General features: G+C 33.7%; 4 protein-coding genes across 6 annotated transcripts; 2 read left to right on the top strand and 2 right to left on the bottom strand.

The window, feature by feature from the left end:
* Nucleotides 1-6,421: 6,421 nt before the first annotated feature.
* Nucleotides 6,422-7,333, top strand: LOC108197519 (nicotinamidase 2). The gene has a single exon (XM_017365165.2). It carries the CDS (start codon nucleotides 6,552-6,554, stop codon nucleotides 7,164-7,166), a length of 615 nt encoding a protein of 204 aa, XP_017220654.1. The 5' UTR covers nucleotides 6,422-6,551; the 3' UTR covers nucleotides 7,167-7,333.
* A 280-nt stretch (nucleotides 7,334-7,613) lies between these two features.
* LOC108198506 (serine carboxypeptidase-like 34) lies at nucleotides 7,614-10,925 on the bottom strand. Of its 2 annotated transcripts, none has more exons than XM_017366260.2 (10): nucleotides 10,610-10,925; nucleotides 9,870-9,977; nucleotides 9,631-9,726; nucleotides 9,431-9,523; nucleotides 9,247-9,335; nucleotides 8,845-9,159; nucleotides 8,614-8,750; nucleotides 8,461-8,550; nucleotides 8,184-8,289; nucleotides 7,614-7,913 (listed from the first exon to the last, which is right to left on the bottom strand). In XM_017366260.2, the coding sequence occupies exons 1-10, from the start codon at nucleotides 10,893-10,895 to the stop codon at nucleotides 7,764-7,766; spliced, it is 1,470 nt and encodes a 489-aa protein (XP_017221749.2). In that variant the 5' UTR covers nucleotides 10,896-10,925; the 3' UTR covers nucleotides 7,614-7,763. The 2 variants fall into 2 exon arrangements, with proteins under 2 accessions (XP_017221749.2, XP_063939606.1); XM_064083536.1 differs by having other exon boundaries at nucleotides 7,808-7,937.
* A 630-nt stretch (nucleotides 10,926-11,555) lies between these two features.
* Nucleotides 11,556-16,164, bottom strand: LOC108197277 (serine carboxypeptidase-like 34). Its single transcript, XM_017364853.2, has 10 exons — nucleotides 15,774-16,164; nucleotides 14,178-14,285; nucleotides 13,759-13,854; nucleotides 13,574-13,666; nucleotides 13,396-13,484; nucleotides 13,016-13,309; nucleotides 12,736-12,872; nucleotides 12,174-12,266; nucleotides 11,959-12,064; nucleotides 11,556-11,848 (listed from the first exon to the last, which is right to left on the bottom strand). The coding sequence occupies exons 1-10, from the start codon at nucleotides 16,057-16,059 to the stop codon at nucleotides 11,699-11,701; spliced, it is 1,452 nt and encodes a 483-aa protein (XP_017220342.1). The 5' UTR covers nucleotides 16,060-16,164; the 3' UTR covers nucleotides 11,556-11,698.
* An 8,259-nt stretch (nucleotides 16,165-24,423) lies between these two features.
* LOC108198965 (uncharacterized protein At5g23160) lies at nucleotides 24,424-25,859 on the top strand. 2 transcript variants are annotated; one of them, XM_017366737.2, is made up of 2 exons: nucleotides 24,424-24,864; nucleotides 25,317-25,859. In XM_017366737.2, exons 1-2 carry the CDS (start codon nucleotides 24,586-24,588, stop codon nucleotides 25,797-25,799), a joined length of 762 nt encoding a protein of 253 aa, XP_017222226.1. In that variant the 5' UTR covers nucleotides 24,424-24,585; the 3' UTR covers nucleotides 25,800-25,859. The 2 variants fall into 2 exon arrangements, with proteins under 2 accessions (XP_017222226.1, XP_017222225.1); XM_017366736.2 differs by having other exon boundaries at nucleotides 24,425-24,864; nucleotides 25,314-25,859.
* Nucleotides 25,860-27,229: the final 1,370 nt, after the last annotated feature.

Raw genomic sequence — 27,229 nt, 5'->3', positions numbered from 1 at the left:
ACCAGCATTCTAGGTAAATTCCCAATTACAAAATTGTGCATTAAAATGCTACTTCCTCCTTTCCTTATTAATAGACGGTTTCAACTTTTGCTTGTATTTCTTTTTAGTCGCCGCATTCTAGTTTCAAGGTGGAGTTAATACATAATTTTTCATCAAAAACCTTTTAGGGGTCGTTTGGTTCGCCGAGTGGTATGGGGTTGGAATGAGGAATCGGGTTAAGGTGGTATGGGGATGAGTTATCATCTTTGTGAGTGATGGAATGAATAATATATTGAATTTAAATATTTTTAAATTATTATTTTTTATTGATGAAAAATAATTTTATAATTTTATTTTATCCAATCTTGAGTTGTTGATTTAATTTTGTGTCAAACATTTGATGTAATTGTATATAAAATAAAAATACTTTTGATTTTCGTGGTGCGGTTGCGGTTTGAATTTTTCACAAACCGCGCGGTGCGGTGCGGGTTGCGGTTTGACATATTAGTAGTGCGGTTCAAACCGCACCGCACCGCAATATTATAATATATATATATATATATATATTAGTGATTGTCAAATAAAATTATATTATATACATATATATTGTTTATAATTATGTTATATATATTTGTTAAATCTCTTCAAATAATAGTTAATTATTATTTTATCAATATCGCATTACTATTATACCAAATTTGTATGAAATGATTATATTATTATAACATTTCTCTTTGTAGTTAGTACTCATATTTATATCATATTTACACTTTTGTTTGTGTTATTTAGTAGTTGTTGTAGTTTTGAAATGATAAATATCATATAAATTCATAAGAAAAGGTTTTAATTATTGTATACTTAAATTTTATTTCGAATTTCAACTAAAAATATATATTCTTAAGCATACAAACCGCACAAACCACACCGCACCACACCGCATTTTTGTGGTGCGGTTTACGCGGTTTTTATGCTAGCGTGATGCGGTTGTGGTTTGAGTTTTCAACCAAACCACATGCGTGGTGGTTTAGTTCGCGATTTTAGCCAAAAACTTCACCGCCTGCACCGGGATCACCGCTACCTGATACCTATAAAGCCAACCGAACGATCTCTGTTTTATTTCTATTCATGTTTAATGTATAAATGATAAGGCCCGTTTTGTAATTATGCAGCAACATTAACTCATTCTTTGATATGTAAAATGGTCAAAAACGTCTATTATTATAAACAAATAAAGAGGGTACTATATTTTAAACTGAAAATCAACCGCTCATCTAATTTAATACGAACCGGATACGTATTGAAGGGACACTTATTAATCAAATATTTTGGCATATTTACTTTTGTCCCTTTCTATTTCTGTTAGAACATTTGCTGCATTTTGTCCAACAGCCTAGTACTATATCTGTTAGTAATGTATGGTCAGGATCATTTACCGTTATTGTCTTTTGTCATGTAGTAAAGCACTCATCTATAAGGTGCTTGTTATTCAGTGTGTTATGCAGACAAGTATAATGAATATCACTCTTTGGTGAAAACTTGAATCTCTGATATGTTTTGTGCTTCATGAATCAGTCATTTCTTTATATCACACGATCCTAGAATACTTGTCATCATGGTATCAGAGCGAGGTTGCTCTTGAACCAAAACCAATCTTCTTATTCTGTACATCTTTTCTCCAGATCTACTTTCTTTTCTCCTATCAAATCTCTTCTTCAAAAAACTCTTCTCTAAATGGCTTCCTCAAGCAGAGTAACTCTCTCAGACATGTCAAACCCACTCTTCCTTCACCCTTCTGATAATGCCACTTCGATACAAGTGGATAAGCTTCAAGGTAGCTCTGACTATCGAGCCTGGAAACGCTCAATGGAGATAAATCTATCTTCAAAGCGCAAACTTGGTTTTATCAATGGCACTGTGCCTCTTCCAACAGATGACGAGACAAAAGCAGAGTTGTGGGAAACTGCAAACAACATGGTCATAGCCTGGATCACAGGTAATGTATCTCCTACCATTCGTCAATCTATCATGTACATGTCTAGTGCTCAAGACATGTGGATAAATCTTGAGAAACGTTTTGCCTTGACAAATGGCTCTCGAAAATACAAGTTATGTAAAGATCTGTATGCTCTAAAACAGAATAATATGTCTGTTACTGAGTACTATACGTCCATGAAATCTGTTTGGGAAGAGTTAGACGCCATGAATACACTGCCTGCTGTTTCTAACTCTTTACCTGATGTTGTCAAGTTGTTAACATCCATCAATATTCAGAGAGAGGAATCTCGTCTGTTCCAGTTCTTGAATGGTCTAAATGACATTTTCTCAAACCAAAGAAGTCAGTTACTCATGGTCGTACCGCTTCCTACTGTGGAAACTGCTTGTTCAGTTCTTGAACAAGAAGAAGCCCAGAGATCTGTATTAAACAGCACTCCCTCAATGGACCTCATGGCCATGTTTGGACGAAACCAAACCGACAAACAGATCCCTGTATGCACTGTCTGTGGCAAGAAAGGACACCCCGCAGACAGATGCTGGAATGTTATTGGCCACCCAAAATGGCACTCTTCCAACTCCACTTCTCCTCACTTCTCTAAACCAAGATTTCAAAATCAAACCTCTACCACCAAAAAATGGCCTTCCTCAGTAAAACCCTCAAACCAAAACAGAATGACTGCTGCTAATGTTATCACACAGCCTCCACCTTCCATGTCTCAAGGTTTACTATTTACTCCTCAACAGCTTGAGCAGCTCGCCAAGTTGGTTCCTCAGTTACAAAACCCTCCAGTCAAAGAAACTGAAACTGATGAAGAGATTGACTACCATTTTTCTGGCATGCTGTCACTTACAACCAGCAAGGGTGACTCATGTCTCTGGATTGTTGACTCTGGAGCTTCTAACCACATGACACCACATCTTTCTTCTATGCTGCAACCTACAGTGGTTCCTTTGACTCAACAAATTAATCTTCCAACTGGGGCCACTGCACAAATTTCTCATACTGGCTCCGTCAACTTTTCTACTGGCCTGACTCTGGATAAAGTCTTATGTGTTCCCTCATTCAAACATAACCTCCTTTCTGTACAGAGGCTTATTGCAGATAGCAACTGTGATGTACAGTTTTTCTCTACTCACTGTACCATCACAGACAGAACTTCTAAACTGCTTAAAGGAGTTGGACGTGCCAAAAATGGAATTTATTATCTTGATGCAGCCTCACCTCTGGAACAATGCAACAGTGTTTCTACACCTGCTCCACATGGTACACACTCCTCACCCCTCTCTTTATGGCATCATAGACTTGGGCATGCTTCTATAGGAAAATTGAAACATATTCCATGTGTTAAACCTTTTACTGTAGATAATTCACAGATCTGTGTTTCTTGTCCTATGTCAAAGTTTACTAAACTCCCTTTTCCTACTAGCCAGTCATATGCTTTAAAACCTTTTGAGTTAATTCACATCGATATTTGGGGTCCATATAAAGTTCCTTATTTGGATAATTGTCGATTCTTTTTAACAATAGTCGATGATCATACAAGACACACTTGGGTTTATCTTATCCAGCGTAAATCTGATGCTTTACAAAGTCTTAAGACTTTTGTAAACTATGCTCAAACCCACTTCACTGCCGTTTTCAAATTCCTTCGTTCTGACAACGCCTTGGAATTTGATGACAAACTTTGTCACCAGTTCTTCTCCGAACTTGGTATTCTTCACCAAAAATCCTGTGTCAAAACCCCACAACAAAACGCCCGGGTAGAGAGAAAACATCGGCATATTCTTGAGATAGCAAGGTCTTTAAGATTTCACTCTGGTTTTCCTTTAGATTTGTGGGGGGCGTGTGTGATGACAGCAGTTCACATAATTAATCGTCTTCCTACCCCTGTGCTTAACAACTTGACTCCATATCAGCTCTTATACAAAGACCCACCTGACTATACTCACATGAAGATATTTGGTTGCCTTGCTTTTGCTTCCAATCCCTCCTTTCCCACTGATAAGTTTGCTCATCGTGGAGTCCCTTGTGCCTTTATTGGTTATCCACCTTTAAAGAAGGGACACTTATTATTGAACCTTCTCACAAACAATCAATTCATCTCAAGAGATGTTATTTTCCATGAAAACATATTTCCATTTCACACCAACTCTACAAAATCATATATGCAGCCTATACCACCCTCTCTACCTTCTTTTCAACAAACATCATGTGATGATTGGATACCTGAAGATGATGACACTGATATAGAACCTAACAGCAGTCTGAATACTCCAAGATCTACACCTAATTCACCTCAAAACACTGATAGCTCTCTTACTCCATCAACCTCACAAAACACTCCAAACAATGAACCACCTATTAGAAAGTCAACAAGAGCACATGTTCCACCTATGTGGCTACAAGATTATGTCACTTCTCAGCCAACACAACATATCTCGAACCTTGCCAACACAGTGGTTGAACCTCAATTCCAATGCTTTATGACAAGCCTTGCTCAAACCAATGACCCTACATCTTTCAAGGTTGCTGTGCAAAGTGACAGCTGGGTCGATGCTATGAATCAAGAGTTAGAAGCATTAGAATTAAACAACACTTGGTCAATTGTTGAACTACCCCCTGGAAAAAAAGCTATTGGGTGCAAGTGGGTCTATAGAACCAAACTTCACCCAGATGGAACGATTGAAAAACACAAGGCCAGGCTTGTTGTTTTGGGAAATAGGCAACTGTATGGAATTGATTATTCAGAAACATTTGCACCCGTAGCAAAATTAACCACTGTAAGGACTTTATTGGCAGTCGCTGCTATGGAAAACTGGCATACTTGTCAAATGGATGTAAGGAACGCCTTTCTGCATGGGGATTTGTTAGACATTGTGTACATGAAGCTGCCACCTAGGTACACTCATATAGGTTGCAGACTCAGTAAAACATCTGATAACACTCTGGACAATGAGAACAGTACTCTTGTTTGCAGATTAAACAAGTCTCTCTACGGCCTTAAACAGTCCCCTAGGCTATGGTTTGCTAAGCTCTCAACTTTTCTTTTATCCATTGGATATACTCAGTCCAAAGCAGACTATAGTCTGTTCTTTCTACATGACAGCGATTGCTTGACTTTCATACTGGTGTATGTTGATGATCTCTTACTGTGTGGCAACTCCATGTCTGCAATCACCAGCCTTAAAAACAAGCTGTCACAGACCTTTCATATGAAGGACTTGGGGGATCTTAGATATTTTCTTGGAATAGAGATTAATAGAAACAGTGATGGTATTTTTCTTTGTCAAAAGAAATATACTTCTGATATATTGTCTGAGTTTGGTATGATTAACTGCAAGCCACTTCAATTACCACTGGATACTCATTTGAAACTAACCCCAGAAAAGGGGGATCCCCTTCCTGATCCTACTGTGTATCAAAGACTTATAGGTAAACTCATTTACCTAACAATAACAAGGCCTGACATCTGTTTTTCAGTGCAACTCTTGTCACAATTCATGCAGCAGCCAACAACTGTCCATCTTCAGTCAGCAAAACGAGTTCTGCGATATTTGAGTGGAACTCTTTCTCAAGGTATTCTCCTAGCATCAGAATCTGCAGCCAAGCTTACAGCATTCTGTGATAGCGATTGGGCTAGCTGTCCAATCACACGGCGGTCCACATCAGGGTACTGCATATTTCTGGGTGATTCTCCCATCTCCTGGAAAGCAAAGAAACAGAGTGTTGTGGCAAGATCTTCCGCTGAAGCCGAGTATAGATCCATGGCCTTAACCACATGTGAAGTTACCTGGTTAACAGCCCTCCTCAAAGATCTTGGACTCAAAAACATTCCTCCCACTACTCTCAAATGTGACAACAGAGCTGCTATAGCCATTGCTGCAAACCCAATTCAACATGAAAAGACAAAGCATGTGGATATTGATTGCCACTTCATCAGGGATCACTTAAAAGCTGGCACTATCACAACAGAATTCACTCCTTCATCTGAGCAGGTGGCCGACTTACTCACAAAAATCCTTCCTGTCAAGACTCATCTCCAACATGTCAGCAAGCTGGGATCCTTCAAATCTTCAGCATCACCAGCTTGAGGGGGCGTATTGAAGGGACACTTATTAATCAAATATTTTGGCATATTTACTTTTGTCCCTTTCTATTTCTGTTAGAACATTTGCTGCATTTTGTCCAACAGCCTAGTACTATATCTGTTAGTAATGTATGGTCAGGATCATTTACCGTTATTGTCTTTTGTCATGTAGTAAAGCACTCATCTATAAGGTGCTTGTTATTCAGTGTGTTATGCAGACAAGTATAATGAATATCACTCTTTGGTGAAAACTTGAATCTCTGATATGTTTTGTGCTTCATGAATCAGTCATTTCTTTATATCACACGATCCTAGAATACTTGTCATCAAACATTAAAGATGTTTGTGCCGATGTTGAAGTGTCAGAACGTACATTTGCACACGTGTCCTCGAACACGCTAGAACACTGCTTTACTCACCATTTAAATGATCAGCTGAGCTCTGAGTTCTACCACTCATCGACTCATCAACAGACTCGAGTTCCCAACCATGTCTGTTTCAAAAACCTCAAAATCATCAATTTCCTCGTACAAGAAATTCGAGACCAGATTCAGAGACCCAAATCCCGACACCTCCGTTCTCCTCGTCATCGACATGCAAAACCACTTCTCCGCCATCGCGGGCCCCATCCTACCTTCTATTACAACCACCATCGACCTCTGCCGACGCGCCTCTATCCCCGTCATCTTCACGCGCCACTCCCACGACCCCGCCGCCCGGTCGCGGAACATGCTCGCAGAGTGGTGGATCGACGACCTCATCTTCGACGGCACCCCCGAGGCGGAAATCATGCCGGAGGTGGGGCGGCGTGACGGGGAAACAGTGGTCGGAAAAGACACGTACAGCGCGTTTAGAGGCACGCGCTTGGAGGAGCGGCTGAGGGAGATGGGCGTGGAGGAAGTTATTATTACCGGGGTTATGACGAATTTGTGTTGCGAGACGACGGCGCGTGAGGCTTTCGTGCGGGGGTTCAGGGTGTTTTTCTCGACGGACGCGACCGCGACGTCGTCGGAGGAGCTGCATGAGGCTACTTTGAAGAACATGGCGTACGGGTTCGCTTACTTGGTTGATTGTAAGAGACTTTCAAAATGTTTGTCTGTCTAAACAATGTTTTTAAGCCCCGCTTCTGGACTTTTAAGTTAGAAACACTTATTTAGTACCGTTTGTGTAAAAAGTCGAGAAGCACTTATAAAAAGCTACGATTCCTAGCTTTTGTTTCATGACTTCTGCTTTTTTCCCAAACACTTTAATCACTTATAAGTCTTTACTAACTTCTAACTTCTACTTCACTTTTTTATTTTAAGCAAACTTTTGTTTCATGACTTCTGCTTTTTTCCCAAACACTTTAATCACTTATAAGTCTTTACTAACTTCTAACTTCTACTTCACTTTTTTATTTTAAGCAAGAAACACTTATTTTAAGCTCACTCAAACGGCCCCGTAATAAAACTTCCATTTAGCTTCTGTGTGTTCTATTTCTCCCCCTAAAGCTCGAGTCGGACTTAATCGATCTGAGCTAATTTAATGGGATTAGTCGAGTTGAGTTCGGGCAGAGACTTGTGTGTTACTTGTGTGAACAATAAAGTTTTCCAAGGTGATGTTACAATTTCTGTTGTGAAACAAGTTCTCAATTATGTAAATATAAATCGAAATCGACTTGTTAATAAACAATTTCCTGGCGTGCTTCATTTTTTTAAAATATTAAAACGGTGCAGTTGGCAGCTTATTATTGGTCAAGAAATGGTGGACTAGTTGGAGGGCTTGTTTGGGTTTGAAAGTTGCAACTTGATGACCAGCTCCTCTCACTGTGACAAACATCAGCCCTTCATACTCCACTGTCCATCCACCAACCTACACATTCATACAATTCCAAATCTGTAAGAAAGGTGATAGAAAATCGAGATCGGAACTGATCAGTTGATCTACTAATTCATGATTTATCGTATCAGCGGATTTGGATATATCGTGTGTTTATCAAAAGTTCTATAAATCGGGGATTTTTAATCAAATTGAGTACAATATTATTTAGTATTTATCAAAAATTTTAGAAAATCAGAAGAAATGGAACTATTGAATATATGTATGTAAATTCAGTATTTAAAAAATATTATAGAAAATCACCTCATGACTGGAGTACCAAGGAGTCCAATCTCGGGTAATCTGGAGTCCTAGTTTTTTTAGACTTAATCTTGTTGATGTTACTGGTATTCTTGCATCAGTATCTCCACTGCACCGTTTTAATCACAACAATGCAGAATGTGTGATTGTAAAAATGTGATAAATTCCGCGTCTTCCTCTTTCACAATTGACATTTGTGCGTGAGTATTTTAAAACAAGTATACATCGCTGGAACACTAATTATCAACGTTAACAAGGGTCATTAGTAATTTTTATTTACCTGAAAACCCAAGCACGAACGCCTCCATTCACAAGCTTTCGGATCACTGGTAGCATAGAGTCCGGTCCTCCTTTCCAAAATTCTGAGTGTCTGGAAATTTTTGTGAATCAGTTTCGCCATTTATGATACAAATATTATCAGGCTAAGTTGTACCTGCAGTGAGTCCATGGATAAGCGATTTTTGTGACATTAGCATGGAGTGCCTTTTGAACATCAGCTCTGTTTAAATACACTTCTGTATACTCTGATAAGCAAGGATCATAACCTGCTGAGTTCTTGTTCCATCCGTTCTGCAAAATAGTCTCGATTTCATGTAAGTCCTATATAATCACTTCCATATCTGTGTAACATCTTCTTGATATATAAGCAAATAAATTTGATCACCTTAAGTGTTTTCAATTTCACTTGGTTGGAGGATAAACGATGGGCAATGCCTTGGATTGCAGGAAATTGCTTGTTAATGCTGGTGGCATGGGTATCAGAGCATGTTGGCGCGTACAAGCTGTACATGTCTATGATCTTGTAAACGTCTAAATACTTTGTGAGGGCGGTCTGACAGGCATCTGATGGATTCTTGAAAGTGAAGTTGCATTCAAGCTTAATTTCTTCGTAAAGGTGATCAGAAATTACAGCATGGTCCCAGGCATAATCTATCATTCCTTTCTGATCAGATTCTGAGTCCATCAGTGCATTACCAATCTGCAATCACAAGTAATTTCTAGTTACCATTTCACTAATATAGTTGAGATTTTTCATGGAAAGAGTGGTAATTAGAGATCTGATCACCATAAAGCCCTTGAAGTTTATGTATTCGTTCTTCGGGACATACATGTTCTTATCAAATATGACTTCAGAAAGTTGGGGAACATAGTGACCTGTAAAACAACAATGTAATCGAATCATTTTAGGATGAACATCGATCCATTACTAATTTTCTATAAGCATGCCTAAATTTTGAAATGTCACATACCTGCATAACTCTCGCCTGAAATGTAGAATTCGTGGGACTTGAATTGTGGGAACCTTTTGAACCAGTTTACTAGAAATGTATACGAGTCGTTGGCTGATAGATCATAAAGTGTAACATGTTTAGGCGCGGAATAAGTAGGCCTTCCCTGAAAACTTAACTAAAATGTTATCATGTGTCCTAGTCTCTGATCAGGCGCACACCTGTAAATGTATCTCCAAGCTCGTTGAGATCACTACTGGTGTTTGTATACGAAAATCCAACTCCAACTGGAGCTTCCAGGAACAACAAATTTGTGGCTACAGAAAGTAAAAAGGCATTGCAGGTTAGGAAATATTATCACTGATTACCTCACTGGAGTAGTGATCGTGATTGGCGTCATGATCAAGTGTCTACTAGTATAAAATACGACGCTAACAGATACTATAAAATATGGGCTAACCTTTATTCCAAGCGTGGTTGTTGAATTTAAGCTCTGGTTTGCCTTTTTGTGAGAGAAAAGGACCCAACTCCTCTGCTTCTCCGTAACCTATTGAAGAACATCCAGGCCCTGAAATTCACCGACTCCTTCTTTTACAAACCTTTATTCCATCATTCCTTGTTTACTCCACAGAGTTAGACTCCGTGTAGATTTAAAAGAAAGGTTGATGCTAGAAACTTGTGCACTAAATACGATATTTCATAAAAATAGACCAATGATCTTTAATCACACATAATTCTTGAACAAGAATTGTGGACTAGATGATAACTTAACATAAGAACAACTGAGAGGGCGTTTGCCTCGGCTTATATGTCTGGACTTTAAGCCGTTTTCCATTTTAAACCGAAAATATTTGTTTAGTCTAATAAATTAGAATTCGGCTTAAAAGTTAGAACTAAACGGATTTAAAACCAGAATTTAATAGGATGTATTTTTTTATCAACTTGTTCTATTTTTATGATTTGTTTTAAATAAAATCAATTTCAACACTGAAATAAATAATTTACTAAATTTATTAATTTTAATATTATAATAATATCTTATAAGTCATTTATAATATAAAATTACATAAACAAATAATCTAAACTCGCGCTTATTCCATTAAGTCACCGTGAGCCATAAATCATAATTTTAATTTTTAACCAACCCAAACGAGCTCTAGAATCACAAACAGAAAATAAAGAAATAAAAATAACAGGTACCTCCATTGAGCCAAAGCAGAACAGGCTTCTTTTCAGGAAAATGTGTAGCTTCAAAAAACCAATAGAACAGTGCCCTTCCATGGCTTTCATTGACCGTAACATAACCCGAATACTGCTTGAAACTCACCTGAGGCTGCCCCGGGAGCTCGATAATCCGGTCAGCCTCTTGTTCAGCCTTCACTTCATAGCTTAGCTCACTAGCTTGTTGCCTGGAGAATGCAACTCCAGCAAAAGTCAGGACCACAAAAAAATGAACACAACTATACATAAAACCAGTGACAGCCATTTAGAAACTCTCTATTGTTCCCCTACAGCTTCTGCTTACCTCCATATATAGTGAAATATTTAATTATAATTTTGTTGCTTAGAGCAAGGGCAAATAGAAAAGTTTAAGGTGATAAGTTTAGTTTTATCTAAGCTAGCCGGTCAATAATTGGTTTGTAATGCATGTTAGTCTTTTTCGATTGAGAAGATCCATAGCATGGCCATCTTAGTTTTTTTATTGGAAGGTGCATGTAAAAAGTAGTTTAAATTTATTTTTAATTTTTTTTCTGTATAAATCTATATATATTAAAATTTCATTGAAAAAATGTTTAAAATAATTTGTGAAATAATATTTTGTAAATATCTTAAAATGTGTGTCAAATCCTATCTTTTAAGATGAAGAATTCAGATATATGGAGGGAGAGGGAGTATAAGACTAAAAAGTGATAATATATTAATTAAGTATTTTGTATTTCTTTATTTCAAACGTACAGTATAGTAAGAGGTCAAAAAACTAAAAAGTGACAATATATTAATTAAGTATTTCGTATTTCTTTGTTTCAAGCGTACAGCATGGTCAGAGGTCGAAAAATGATGTCACAGTACAAATATAATTTAAATTTTAAATATTAAAGATAAATTATTCAAGCTTAAAATTCACCGGTTTTCTACCGACCCGTCATTCACATCCACCAATTTTTGTATATAAATTGCTCAATTATACCGTTCATTCCAAATTTTCATTTTATATAAATTGCTCAATTTGGAAAGAATGGACCCTATTTTCCTTCTCCTTTGCTTTCTGAAGGAAGTACAATAAAATAGTTAAAACGGTGCAGCTGGCAGCTTCTTATTGGTCAAGAAATGCTCGACTAGTTGTAAAGCTTGTTTGGGCTTGAATGTCGGAACTTGATGACCAGCTCCCCTTACTGTCACAAACATCAGTCCTTCATACTCTACTGTCCATCCTCCAACCTATAAACATAACATTTTCAATTTTTTAATTAGTGAACGTCTGAACGACGATATAATTTATCAGGATCATATATTATTCTAACAGTCGAATAAAAACGATTGATAATCACCTCATAGCTGGTGTACCAAGGACTCCAATCTTCAACTGTCTTGAGTCCTAGCTTCTTCAGAGTTAACCTTGTTGATGTTACTGGTATTCTTCCATCAGTATCTCCGCTGCACCATTTTTATCCCCGAATTTAGTTTAGGAGCTCGTTTAGCTAAGCTGTTGGAGTTGCTTTGAGGAGAAAAGATATACGGTTGGAAATTTAGGTAATTATTTTACCTGAAGACCCAAACGCGAAGACCTCCATTCACAAGCTTTCGGATCACTGGTAGTGTGGACTCTGGTGCGTCATTCCAAACTGTTATGGTATCACTGCATTGCATACATCACATACTCAAGATTATACAGATATCTTGATTTTCCAGAGCTTCAACTTCACAGTTTAGATATCTTGAGTCCGTTTGGCTGAGTTTAAAATTGTGACTTATGACTTAATGTGATGAGCTTGGAGTTTAAAATATTTATTTTGATAATTTTGATTTATTAATCACTTATGAGTTATAAAAAATGTAATAATAAGAAATAGTGATTAATGAATAACTTATAACTTTTATAGAAAAAATGTTTAAGAAAATTAAGCCACCGAAAAAAGTAACTCAAACTAACTTTGACTTTAAATCGGTTTATGGCTTATTTCTATCTTTAAGCCGGTTTCTGACTTAACAGGCAAACAAACATTTTCTGGTTTAAAGTCGAAAATAGATTAAAACCCACACAAACAAGCTCCTTATCTTGAGGATGAAAGACGAAACAAAGTTAAACTAGCTAGGCTAAGTTATACCTGCAGTGAGTCCATGGATAAGACATTTTGGTTACATTAGCATGAAGTGCCTTTTGAACATCAGCTCTGTTCAGATACACTTCTGTATACTCTGATAAACAAGGGTCATAACCTGCTGGCTTCTGGTGCCATCCTTTCTGCGACAAACAGTCTCGGTTACAAAAAATTTAATAAAACTTCTCCTATATTTATGTGACCTTCTTGATATGAACAAATCAATTTGATATATCATCAATGTTAAATTAATTTTTTTTGCGGATACAAACTATTTAAAATTTACCTGCTTGGAGAATAAACGAGGGGCGATGCCATGGATCACTGGAAACTGCTTATTAGTCCTGGTGGTGTTGCTGTCGAAGCATGTTGGGGCATACAAGCTGTACATGTCTATAATCTTGTAAACATCGAAATATTTTTCTATGGCAGCGTCACAGGCAGCTGTTGAATTCTCATTACTAAAGTTGCATTCAAGCTTAATTTCGTCATAGACGTGATTAGATATCACAGCATGGTCCCATGCATAATCCACCATTCCTTTCTGATCAGTTTCGTCGTCCATCAATGCATTTCCAATCTGCAATCACAAGGGATTTCTAATTAGCATTATTTAGTTTAGTCGAGATTAGTGATGGAAAGAGTTTAATTTAGAGGTATGGTCACCATAAAGCCCTTGAAGTTTATGTACTCATTCTTCGGAACATACATGTTCTTGTCAAATATGATCTCAGAAAGTTGAGGAACATAGTGACCTGGAAAACACAATGTAATCAAATAGTTGTCAGGATGAACATCGAAAAATTCCTAAAAAGCCTTGTCTATGTTTTGTGAATGAGTATACCTGCATAACTCTCTCCTGAAATGTAGAATTCATGGGACTTGAATTGCGGGAACCTCTTAAACCAGTTCACCAGAAACACGTATGAGTCCTTGGCTGATAAAACAGAAACAAAATGACAGAGTTCACTATTTTAGGCATGGAAGAACTTAACTCAAAGTCTCAAATGCTACTACTCGAAAGCACACCTGTAATTTTATCGCCAAGCTGTTTGATATCGCTACTTGTATTTGTGTAAGAAAATCCAACTCCAACTGGAGCTTCCAGGAACAACAAATTTGCCGCTACAAATAGTAAACAAGTACTGCATGTTAACCCCTATTTTCAAAAATCACCAATACAACACGACAGTGCAGATCCTGATTGACGTGATAATCAAGCGTCTACTGTTGAAATATAGTATAAGATCCATCTGAGGCCTTCCATTAACACCTTAAGGTTTTAGATGGAACAGTTCTCAACATAGTATCAGAGCTCTGATTTGACGGAGGTCTCAAGTTTGACTCTTCGTCACTCCAATATAATATGGGGCCTTCCACTAACACTCAGTGTCAACTAGTGAACAAAGTTGCTGATGTCCACACAAGTGGGAATTAGAAAGTCTCACCTTTATTCCAAGCGTGGTTGTTGAATTTAAGCTCTGGTTTGCCTTTTTGCGAGAGAAAAGGACCCAACTCCTCTGCTTCTCCAAACCCTATCGACGAACATCCAGGCCCTGAAATTCACCAATTCCTCCCTTTTAAGAAACTTTTTTCCATTATTCCTTAATTTCTAATACCCTATCATTACACATTGTAAATAATATGCTTTGTTTTCTTATGATCATGGCAGAGTGGTCACAATGCAATAAGAGGGGACCCTTTTTTCACTCATCTCGTTTGAGATAATTCAAGGTTGGGGACCTGTTTTTTAGCTATTGACTGTAGTTAGAGGACTAGATTCTTAGCTTTGCAGTAGTGAATGTTTGCAAACAAGTCCACTCATTTTTATTAAATTGACCACTTATGGATCATGACAGCAATGAAAATTCTCTAAAGCTGATGCCAGAACTCAAACCGACAAACAATGTAATTGAATCCGGTTATTTCTCTAGTTCAACACGATTCTGTGCTACTTCGCATACACTAAGAGCCCGTTTGCTGAGTTTAAAATTGTGATTTATGACTTAACGTGACTTAATGTGATAAGTTGAAGCTTAAAATGTCTGTTTGTATAATTTGACTTATTAAATAACTTATGAGCTATTAAAACTGTAATAATAAAAATAAAAGTGATATCTGGGTATATTATGTAACTTTTATAAAAAAAATAAAAATTAAGTCAGCGGAAAAAGTACCTCAAACTAACTTCTGACTTTAAGTCAGTTTATGGCTTATTTGTGTGACTTTAAGAGTCAGTTTCTGGCTTATTACACAAAACAAACAGACAATTTTCAACTTAAGTCAGAAATAGCTTTAAGCCGAGTGAAAGCTGGAGCCAAACGGGCTCTAAATCCTAAAATTAGCAATTTGAAGAAGATCCTCAAAACAGAACAGTCCGTTGAGCTAGAATGATGACAGGTAACTTGCAGCAGAAATTCGGCTAGGTCTTACGTGTAATCTAGTTTCTAACCATCTATAGATAAGCAGTACAGCGCAGACTGGAGAACTATAAAACAATGGATTAGTTGGTTAGAAATACACCAGAAAGTTTAGCTCTTGTAACAAAATGGATTGGACAAGATATGCAGGTTGGTTAGAAATACATCACTGCTAATACTTTATCTGAAAAATGACAAAATGCAAAACTGTTCCCACCATGATAATACCAGTACTTTAACATCAATGATTAAAATGATTAATCATTCTTGTTTAATTGCATGGTCAACTAATCATACCAAGCTCATTACAATACTTTAAACTTGATACTACAGTTGTACAATAAGGAATATGAATCATTAATTAGCTTTGGCTGCCTAAAGGATAGGGAACTACTCTTTAATATTTTAGAATTCAGAACTTGTCAGTTCTGCGGATTGAAAAAGGTTAATACGAGAGACTTGTGCACTCGATGCAAGTTTTAACGAAGGCAAAAAATGACTTATAAGTCGATGATCACATTCACACATAATGCTTAGAAATTTGTGAAGATTAACAGAACCGTAAACAGAAGAGAACAAAAACACTAGAAATATAAGAAAATATGACTTATAAGTTATAAGTACCTCCGTTAAGCCAAAGAAGAAGAGGCTTCTTTTCAGGCAAATGTGTAGCTTCAAAAAACCAATAAAACAGTGCCCTTCCATGGCTTTCATTGACAGTAACATACCCTGAATACTGCTTGAAACTCACCTGAGGCTGCCCCGGGAGCTCGATAATCCGGTCAGCCTCTTGCTGAGCCTTGACCTCATAGCTTAGCTCACTGAACTGATGCCTAGCCAATGCAGCTCCAGCCAAAGTCAGCACCACAAAAAGCTGAGTCCAATCATGCATAAATCTAGAGACAGCCATTTCCAAAACTCTGTCTTGTCCCCTGGAGCTTCTACTTGTGTGGTATATATATGTACACAAATTGTACAGTACTAGAAGTGACAGATAAGAATTATGTGTACACTAATAATGCAGTTGAGAATGTATGCATGTACAGAGTAACAGATACAGCCATGTGCGGATCTAGGATTCGAACATTAGGGGACACCCAACAAATATTCGGAAAAAATCTTTATATATTTTTAAATTTTACCAAATATTTCTATAATTTTACAAAATTTAGAATTAAAAAAAATGTAGAAATAATTTCAGAGAGGACACATGTCTGATGTCCTCGTGCCTCTTCCTGATCCGCCCCCGTACAGAATATTGTACAGCAGTAGACTTGTTCTGATAAGGGCCTCTTTGGAAATATCAATGCTAATTTTGTTGCTTAGAGCAAAGGCAAGTGCAAAAGTTTAGTTTGACAAATTGTAGTTTTCAATCGTAATTGATATTTAATAGTGGGATCGAAAGAGTGTAACTAAATAAGCTAGAAGGTAGGTGGTCAAAACATTGCTTTGAAACGCAAGGAGTCGTTATCAGTTGAGAAAGATCCATAATATCGCATCTTCATACGGTACTGTAGGACTGCAACTTATGATTTTTAGTTGATTTTATAAGATCGGTTTTGTATATCGTGAGAGAGAATCATTCGGACATATATTTCTTTTGTGCATGTGCATTTCGGCTTCTAGATTGGGCATTCGGCAATTATGCTTTTTTTTTTTTAATCTATATATATAGAACAATTTTTACTATCTATACATCAACTTATTTTTAATTTTACGTTAATTTGTGTCCTTACTATGTATAAATAGACATTTTTGTTTAAAATTAATACCAGCTTAAAAGAACTTTAAAAAAATAATTCTAAGTAATTATAGTAATGAAAAATATGTATTTCAAATTTATTAGTATTTGCCGATTCTATCATTTTGATCCAAAATCGAATCAGGACGGTCGGATTGAACCAAAAGACTGAAAACTGGAATGACATTTTTGTTATCAACCAAACTGGACCGCACCAAAATTTCTTTATTAATATAAATTCTTATATTAAGAATAGATTATATGAAAAAAAATCATTTTAACTAAATTTATTGTATTTCTTTCAAATATATAATTGAAAATTTATTATGTGAGCTTTTTTTCCATTCAACAGTTGATAGAATAGTGAGTTAAATTTTTTAGCTACTTCCACCATGCTGTGTTCCATTCAATGTTGTAACTTGTAAGCATTATTCTTGTTATTTTTTTTGTAAGTGTTTAAACTAGTTTCGTAAAATAATGAAAACATTAGGAAATTAAATTTAATTACCTCCTTTGATACTATTTGTTTATCAGATTTATTTTTACTATTTTTTATAAATTTAATTTTGTAGATTACTTTGAACTTCTTTTTATAAATAATATATATATATATATATATATATATATATATATATATATATATATATATATATATATATATATATATATATATATATTAAGGGTAGCACTCCATAGCATACTCTTTTATATGGAGTTACGTAGCACACCATTATAAATATATACATAATATATATTTTATTATATTTTTTATGAAATATAATTGCAAATTTTGATTATTAAACCGAAAACGAAGTTATATAATTTTTTTTTCCAAAGATCATTTAAAATTATGCAATATCTCAACATGATTCTATAACATAATAATAATCATCCAGAATTATTCTATTGTAGAATCAGTTTCGAAAATATACTCTTTTTAATCAAATTTTAAGTGTTAAATTACTTAAAATAGATTTATTGTATAATATTTTATATTAGAATCACGTTTTATATGTATTCTATAACAGAATTTATAATAAAATTGATGATTTAGAGTGGCGCACTATGTAACTCCATATAAGGAGTCCCTCTTTTGAATGTTGGCCTATATATTAATTTATAAAATAATATTATATGCATTACTAAGTTCGCGTTAAAATTGACGAATACATATGAACAGAAAGGGTATTTAATCTTTTAGGTAAGATTGAAAGGGATATATTTTTGTTTCTTGTCTTTAACGTTAGAACATTGAGCTTTTGGCTTTGAGCATGACATTGACAACTCGATTACGCCATATGGTCAAGTCAACGACTGTTTAATTACTTGTACTTATCACTAATCACTATCACCAATAATTTTAACAAATTGAATATTCGTATATGTCTATTTTATTGACTTTTATAGTTTTATTGTATATATTTCATTGAATAATTCAACATATTATAAATTTATATTTATAATGCAGAGAGAAGTTATATATAATTCAAAATTAAGAGAGTTTGAGAGTCTCATCCTTTAAAATAAATAAAATATAATATAATATATTCAATTTAAATTAATTTTGGTTTACAGTATTTTAAATATCTGAAAATTTATAAATTATATTATTATATTTAGAACATTATCAGCATCTAATTATGTTTACAAATCACGCTAAATTATTTTCTACTATCCAACTAATTTTTACCTCGCCTAACTGCCTAAGGTTCAGACGGGATGTCTGATTATCTTCAAATTACTGTATTAGGACTTAGGAGTAACTAGGTGATAAACCGCGCGTTGCGGCGGCCTATAAAAATTATATTAATGATTCAATATTAATATTTGTAGATAGCAATAATTTTGTGGTTGCCTATAAAAAGTATATTAATTATTCAAATTTAATATTTGTAGGATAAAATAAATTTTATATTATAAAAATCTTGATGTAATACCATTACTAATATATAAAATTGTAAAATTGGACTATAATTCATGGTGAAAAAATGAGAATAAATTTCTACACGTAATTAACAATTTAAAGAACGACGAATCTTAATCTTATTTGTGTTTTTTTTAAAAGTAATCATGTTCTTACATTGTCACATTCCTCCAATTTTTTTTGGATTGATTGTGCAAAAAAATATCTAACTTGAATCCGTGAGATAGCGGTCTATAACTACCCTTATTTGTAACACATTTATTTTTTAATACTATATAAATAGCTTTTACTTAAAAGTTGCTTGAACATAGCAATTTTTGATATTTTTCATCCAAAAATTCTTGAAAATTAGAAAAATAGAACGGAGTGATGTGAGAGGCGCCACCTACACGCCCCTCGCTTCTCCTTTATATAAGTATATTGATTTCCTGTATAGCGGTCTATAATGCATGAATAATAATTTCCTCTGTATAAAGTAAATCATATAAAAATTAACAACAACAAACATGTCCGATGAATAAAACAAATATTATAAAAGAATAACCAACAAACATACATCACTAATAGTTAATTTATTGATATCATCCATCAATATCATGTCAAGACTATAATCTTCTCACGTGTTTGGATTTATCGACTCCCACCTATAACTACCTTTCCTTGCAACAACCTTTATTTTTTTAATACCGTATAAACAGCCTTCACTTATCGTTGCAGAAGAACGGCATCACATAGTTAGAAATCGAGTAAAAGAACTATCACCAGAGAGAGGTAGGATTGTAGTATTGAGAGAGAAGAGGTTGTGTTTAGATGATTTAAAACCCTACAACCTATAGGGGTATTTATAAGTGTAGAGAGACTTGTGTTCTACTCTTTCCCATAATTAAATAATCTGAAACAAAATCAGATTAAAACTTTCAAGCTACTAGGATTATAGTATTGAGAGAGAAGAGGTTGTGTTTAGATGATTTAAAACCCTACAACCTATAGGGGTATTTATAAGTGTAGAGAGACTTGTGTTCTACTCTTTCCCATAATTAAATAATCTGAAACAAAATCAGATTAAAACTTTCAAGCTACTATATTCCATAAATAATCTGAAACAAAATCAGATTCTGAAACTTGCTTCCAATATATCCGAAACTAAAAAAAGTAGTTCTAATTTTTGATATTTTTCATCCAAAAATTCCAGAAAATTAGAAAAATAGAACGGAGCGATGTGAGAGGCGCCACCTACACGCCCCTCGCTTCTCCTTTATATAAGTATATTGATGATTGCAAAATTGGACTATAATTCATCATGGTGAAAAAATGAAAATAAATTTCTACACGTAATTAATAATTTAAAATACGACGAATCTTAATTTTATTTGTGTTTTTTTTAAATTATTCATGTTACTACATTGTCACCTTCCTCCAATTTTTTTGATTGATTGTGCACAAAAACGTCTAACTTAAAAACGTAAGATAGCTTTCTATAACTACCCTTGCTTGTAACAACCTTTATTTTTTAATATAGTATGAACAGTCTTCACTTAAAAGTTGCTTGAACGGAGCAAATAGACAATGCATGAATAATTTTTTCCTGTGTACAAAGTAAAATATATAAAAATTAACAACAACAAACATGTCCGATGAACAAAACAAATACTATAAAAGAATAACCAACAAACATATATCAGTAATAGTTAATTTATTGATATCATCCATCAATATCATGTCAAGACTATATTCTTCCCCCGTGTTTGAATTTGTCGACTCCCACATAGTGGTCTATAACTACCTTTGCTTGCAACAACCTTTATTTTTTTAATACCATATAAACAGCTTTCACTTATCGTTGCAGAAGAACGACACCATCGAGTTAGAAATCGAGCAAGAGAACTATCACCAGAGAGAGGTAGAGTTGTGGTATTATTGAGAGAAAGTAGGTTGTGTTTAGATGATCCAAAACCCTACAACCTATAGGGTATTTATAGGTGCAAAAAGATTTGTGTGCTACTCTTTACCATAATTAAATAATCTAAAACAAAATCAGATTAAAACTTTCAAGCTGATATATTCCATAAATAATGTGAAACAAAATCAGATTTTGAAACTTGCTTCTAATATATCCTAAACTAAAAAAGGTAGTTCTAATTTTTAATATTTTTTATTCAAAAATTCCAGAAAATTAGAAAAATAGAACGGAGCGATGTGAGAGGCGCCACCTACACGCCCCTCGCTTCTCCTTTATATAAGTATATTGATTTGGATAATAGCGTTCCAGTTCAATGATATAATATTTGGATAATAGATTTCAATTCAATACATTTTCAATGAAAGCCAAAATATTATCATTTTAAAGACAAGTATCAAAGTCAAAACTCTTGCAATCACAAAACTCTCACACTCTTACAAACGAGAAAAGAGAGAAAAACAAAAACTCTCACTTCATCAAGAGAAAAACAAGAAATACAAATTTCAATTGTCTTTATCGATTGCAACTTGTCTTTAAAATCTACATTTTGTTATTATATTATATTAAAATATTAATAATTTTATTGATCGGTCGAGTTTTATTAGTTGGTCGGTATTGATCAACGGGTGTCCTTAATTATATACTTATATATAATAAGCGTAAGGGAGATAATTTGGTCGCATGGTCCTCTGATACAAAAGCTTATCATCCGTTGGATCTTATATTGAACAAATAAGCACCGTTAGATTGGAAAATTAACTTTTGTTCTACAAGGCAACTGATATCACCTTGCATGTTTATAATTCCTTTTCTGAATCCAAAACAAATTATGTGTTTCACGTGTATATGATTTTTTTAATACCAAATAAATATTTCCTACCAGTTTTATTCGTAGAATCATATAAATCGCACCGTCACAATTTTTTTATAATATATTCTAAAATTAATAAGCCGTATTTATGTGATTAGCAAATACAAAAACTTTTTCTTAATCCAAAATAGATTCTACCTTCTTATTGCATGTTTATGATTCTTTTTCTTAATTCAAAAACAAATTATGTTTATCAATTTTAATTTAGAACCATATAAATTTTTTGAAAAATATTTAAATCACATTATACTTTCTTATTTATTTTTTTAACCTAGGAACCCGCAGCCGCTACCCTTCGGGTGCGCAAGAGGATACATGTCCTCTCTTTAACCAGCTAAACCAACCCTTGCGGGCTATTTAAATCACACTATAATAATTCTAATATAAAATACATTTATAAATATAATCCAATAAGAGTTGGCAATAACGTATGCCACTCAAAATATATTAAAATTTGATAGAAAGAATTTAATACTTTGGGAGGGTACATACGAGAAAAGGAATGGCTTCATTACAATAGTTTATTTGAAGCCATTAATGGTTGTGATGATGTATTTACCACAGTTCTAACTTACAAACAAATTATAATTTCGAATTTTATTTTATTGAAAATTTTAATTTATTATTTATAAATTAAATTTTTTCACACCATTTAAAATATATTTAAAAAGTTTATATATAATTAAAAAGCTCCCGTGCCTTGCACGGGCTATAAGCTAGTATATATAAGGTGATCTAATAAATTTTTTTAAATAACAATTAAATCAAAATATTTAAATATTTGTTTAATATAATCAGTTTATATTTCAATTAATTCTAAGATATAGATGATAAAATTACAAATCACCAGGCACGAGTTATAAGATAATTCTTATATATATTTGTTGAATTAGAATCTCATGATCTTTTTATAATATGGTCGAGAAAATATGATAAATATTTACCCAACAAAACTATAACTGGTCAAATAATATTATTAAATTGTGTTTCAAATTTGATATTTTTGCAACATCTTCTTCTCTTTTTCTTTTTCTTTGAAACTACAACATCTTCTTCTCTGTTACTTGAGAGTTTGTGAACGGAAAAATCTGAAATTAAGAAAGTATTGTTTGTCATGTAGGGAGTGAGAGTCTTACTATCACAGGCCGTAGGTACAAGAGCCCAGGGGAAGGTTCTCAATCAGACTTTGCAGTTTAATGGACTAAACAATATAATTGGGCTATTGGCCCAAGTCAAGAGATTTGTGTTTCATAAAGAGTGAATGGAAAAGACTGATACCTTAAATTTGGTCTGATCTGATGTAAGAAAAAAGACAACTTTTCCCGCTCCTTGTGTCTTAATTATTTGTTTATAAAAGATTTTGACATTGAGTTTAAGAAAAGTGTAAAAAAAAAATAAAAAATAAGAAAATAAATAAGTAAAGTGATAGGATCCATTAATTTTTAATATATAAAATGGAGATTGTGGGTGATAATGGAGAAAAATAGTGAACGTAGTTGATTCTTATGTTAATTATAAAATATTAAAATTTTTAATAAATTTTGAAATTTAACGATTAAATGAGACATAAAAAGAAAAGTGTAAAGAAAGGGTGGGAAGGGTGGGATGTAAAGTACGTGAATGACAAGTTAAGAAGTTGAATAAAATGAGAAGCTGAAAGCGTGTAGCATGAAATGAAGAATTAAAACAGTGATCGAGTCCAAGTCTTCTTCCTCGTAATCAACTTACCATTTCTATGATTTGTGTTTCTGGTTGAAGAAGATATATTTTGTTTTTAATTTAGAAATATTACTTTTTTGTCATAATTTAGAAATGTTCATTGGTATCACTCTAGAATTGAATTTTCTCATTAGTATCGTAACTTTATCTGTTTTACATGTGATGATGTGTATTTGATTTTTAATATATAACAACCTTTTCCATCATTTAAATTGTTATAGGACTAATGTCAGTAAAATAAATTATATGTTTAAATTTCTGAAAGTGTATATAAATTATACCTTTAAATTATGTAAAAATGTAACTAAAATAAATGGGATATTCATGACCAATAGTTAAAATATAGTCTATATATCTCCTTTAACTCCATTAATTCTACATGATTCAAGCATCTATATATCATGACAAAAAGTCCAAATACATTATTTATTTATAGTCTCAAAGTTGTTTTATAACTTTTTGTTACGGTACACCCATAGCTCTTAATGATTACAAGAAAAACGATTATTTTTTATCATAAAAACTAATCAAAATAATTAAATTCGATCATTTATAATCGAAAATGAACAGTCGAAAATAAAAGCCAAGCGAACTTAATTAAGTTCGACCACGAAGTTTGACCGGCCTATAATTCGAATGTGTTTACTCGTCAACTTTAACTTCTACTAATTATTTTTAACCGGACCTCTTCCTGTAAAACGCAGAAGTAAAAACTAATAAGTATGGCAACAAAGATAAGTAGAACCTCAATAAATTAGTAATGCCGGCATCGTTAAAATATTTCAATTTATCAAATTTATTAATTAATTTAGATTATATACATATATACTGTCATTATTTTAGTTTAAATATAAATTTGTGGTGAGTTAGTATTAATCAATCATTCTGGTGGCTAGCACTCCTTAACTTTATTCTTTAAAGTATTTTTATTTTTTAATCGACTCAAATATATATTATTAAGCTATCATATAGTATAAGATGCGTGTGGTTTAAGTTGAATCTATTTTTTTTCCTTATTCGTGTCAACGGGTGCATGTATATAAATTACTCCTATCTGTATAGTTTACTTACAAATTACAATATACAAATATAAGCATGTACCCAGCAGCTATGAGTTCAAGTTCAACGCTGCCCCCAGCATATTCAACCTCAAGAATCTCGGATTCTCTCCTAAACACATCTAAATCGTAACCAAAAAAAAAATTAAAAAATTGTGCTGTGATGGCTTGTTTTGGATGCAAGAATTCTGTTAGAGAAGATTTTGAAGAAGGCTGGGTGAAAACAGGTAGCTTGCCGAAAAAGAAGAAGAAAAATCCATGGATATCTTGGTCGAGAACGAAGAAATTATCTCCTGCGAAAACTGTTTCGGTTAGTGTATCCATGTCCGAGAAGTTAGATTCGGTTGGCAAATCGCAGTTGTTCAAGATGGATGATGTTCTTCCTTCTAAGAAGCACAGACACCGCACCGGAGTCAACGCCGCCGCTAATAAACCTTACAAGGTAATCTTTCCGGCATGTGGTGGTGGAAATAAAAATTATTCACAGCGTGTTTATCATTTCTTTACAGTTTTTTAATTACTTACATTCCATCGTCTTTATCATTTTTTCGGTCCTTTTCGTTATTTGAGACATATTTTAAAATGCATATAAAATATAAATTCATAATTTAATTTTAATATTCTCTTTTTTCATAAAATTTAAACATTAAATTTTTATTTTCAAAAAATAAATTATATATAAAATTATATTTATCAGGAGTCTAAAATATGAGTCAAATCCGGTTTCCGAAATAAACGAGAATATTTTTGATACAATATATTATTCACGATTTTGAGAAATTTTGTTTTCGAATCCGGGTTTGGTCACGGGCAAGGCACTAGGAAACGTAAGTTGAATATATGTACTAGCTAGGTTGTTTGAATTTGTGGTATAAATTCTTGTGGTGACAGAAGAAGACGGGGACTGTCAAGGAAATCATCCTCAAAAGCGGTGAAATAAATCATTTGACTTCACTGGCAAGAGAAGACATGAAGCATGAGAAGAAACACTCCGGCAGGAAAAAAGAAACCGATAAAAACAAGCCAAGTTCACCCCCGGAAAACAAGACTCCGGTTGCTACTAATGTCGAAAATGTTGATGAAAATGTTACCATAAAGAACCAAAATAAAGAAGCTTTGGACTCGATAGTGGGAATGTCGATCATAATTGTGATTTTAGCAGTAGTTTTATTTTGGGGCAAGTTGTGTGCTATTCTTTGTACATCTGCATGGCTCTATATGATTCCTAGGTTACGAACGGCCGCGGATTCTGATGTTATCATGAACGATGCACTAGAATCCGATGTGCTGAATTTATATTCCGATGAGCACAAGAAGAGGGTGGTGCTTGAGGGACTTCTTCAGAGAAATCGTCGGAGTGTCATTGGACTGTTATAGTTTCTTCTCCTCCTCTTTTCTTCTTTGGTGTACATAAATGATAGACATCGTTTCAACGTCCAATGATAAGATTCATGTGAGACCTTCTTCTAAAATGTTAAGATTTTAGACGACAGTTTTCAATTCGATATCAGAGTTAGAATTGGCGACGGTTTCAAGTTCAACAAAAAATTAGATTTTTAATAAAAAATAATGTTGAAATACTCCTTACATTCCAAAATAATAGTCGCTTTGACTTTGTGCACGTAGTTTAAGGTGTAAAAAAAACATGCTTCTATACATTATTTTTGAATTTTTCTTTTTCTGAATAAAAGTTTAACATCCCTATTTTTATTCAAAAAAAGAAAATTTGAAAAATAATATTTAGAAATATGTTTTTTATGCACCTCAAAATTCGTGCAAAAAATCAAAGCGACTATTATTTTGGAATGGAGGGAGTATAACATAGGATCGATCCTCCCGCTGTATCGAATATAGATTATATTGTTTTCAATCATGATTTCTAAGATTTGGACACATATATTTATTCTTTGTAGTGGTTGCGGTGGTCATAATTCTTTTCGAGATGCATTCTAATTTTCTCAGGTTGGAGACATAAAGTAGTGTAAATTGAATAAAGGACAAAGAAAACTTGGGCTGCTTTTGAAGTCATTTGTGGCTAGTCTTCTAGACAAGTACAGATCTTCAAGTTTAGCAGTTGAGAACAAGTTGGAAAATATAAAAATGGCAGTTGGAAAAGTCTCGTGAGCTTCACGAGGAAGGCAGGGCTGGTAAAAGTCTCCATGGGTTATGAATTTATTATGATTAATACTGCTTTCAGTCATACTGACTTACATCAGTAAATTCAATTAGAAAGTTCATTCTATTATTCAAAACAAATCATTAATTGTACAAACTATATATGAACGTATTTTGGTTTAGCTTAGACCGTTTATAAGTAAAAATATTTGTTATTTAAATGCAACCACATTTAACATCGTAGAGGGGTTTTAATATAATCTTAAAGATTTTTAAAATTTTCAATATATATTGAAAAATAAAATTTAGAAAATAAATAAAAATACAAGGTCTTGAAATTTAGGTGGAGTTGTGGAAACTAAGGTTGCATCTAATGGAATGAGGGAATAATTGAATAAAAATATATTGACAAATTTTATGAAGAAAGAAAAAAATATTAGACAATAATGATTAAATATGAATGAGACGAGAAGATGATAGAAAAAGATGATGAACAAATGGATTGAACTTTTCAAAACATGCGAGTTAGATGTTTAGTTAGAACAGAATGATTGAAAGAATGATAATTATAAACAATTTTACTAATCACTCATAATTTATAATACAAATTTTATTACATTCTCCCACATTCCAAAAATTTATATCCTCAGAAAACTACTATGTAGGAATACACAGCAGTAAATAGTTGAGTG

The sequence above is a fragment of the Daucus carota genome, chromosome 8 (assembly GCF_001625215.2).
Source record: "Daucus carota subsp. sativus chromosome 8, DH1 v3.0, whole genome shotgun sequence".
Lineage (NCBI taxonomy): Eukaryota > Viridiplantae > Streptophyta > Magnoliopsida > Apiales > Apiaceae > Daucus > Daucus carota.
Note: the sequence above shows the minus strand (reverse complement) of the source record. Positions and strands in the feature narration are given on the sequence as shown.

What these genes read in the sequence shown, in the direction of transcription:
- LOC108197519 (XM_017365165.2), top strand. Translation starts at nt 6,552, where the DNA reads ATGTCTGTTTCAAAAACCTCAAAATCATCAATTTCCTCGTACAAGAAA.
- LOC108198506 (XM_017366260.2), bottom strand. Translation starts at nt 10,895, where the DNA reads ATGGCTGTCACTGGTTTTATGTATAGTTGTGTTCATTTTTTTGTGGTC. An exon ending in GCTTGGAGATACATTTACAG is followed by an intron (nt 9,524 to 9,630) that starts GTGTGCGCCTGA and finishes ATGATCTATCAG; the next exon opens with CCAACGACTCGTATACATTT. An exon ending in TTCAGGCGAGAGTTATGCAG is followed by an intron (nt 9,336 to 9,430) that starts GTATGTGACATT and finishes GTTGTTTTACAG; the next exon opens with GTCACTATGTTCCCCAACTT.
- LOC108197277 (XM_017364853.2), bottom strand. Translation starts at nt 16,059, where the DNA reads ATGGCTGTCTCTAGATTTATGCATGATTGGACTCAGCTTTTTGTGGTG. An exon ending in TCTTCTTTGGCTTAACGGAG is followed by an intron (nt 14,286 to 15,773) that starts GTACTTATAACT and finishes GGTGAATTTCAG; the next exon opens with GGCCTGGATGTTCGTCGATA. An exon ending in CTTGGTACACCAGCTATGAG is followed by an intron (nt 11,849 to 11,958) that starts GTGATTATCAAT and finishes TTATGTTTATAG; the next exon opens with GTTGGAGGATGGACAGTAGA.
- LOC108198965 (XM_017366736.2), top strand. Translation starts at nt 24,586, where the DNA reads ATGGCTTGTTTTGGATGCAAGAATTCTGTTAGAGAAGATTTTGAAGAA. An exon ending in CCGCTAATAAACCTTACAAG is followed by an intron (nt 24,865 to 25,313) that starts GTAATCTTTCCG and finishes TTGTGGTGACAG; the next exon opens with AAGAAGACGGGGACTGTCAA.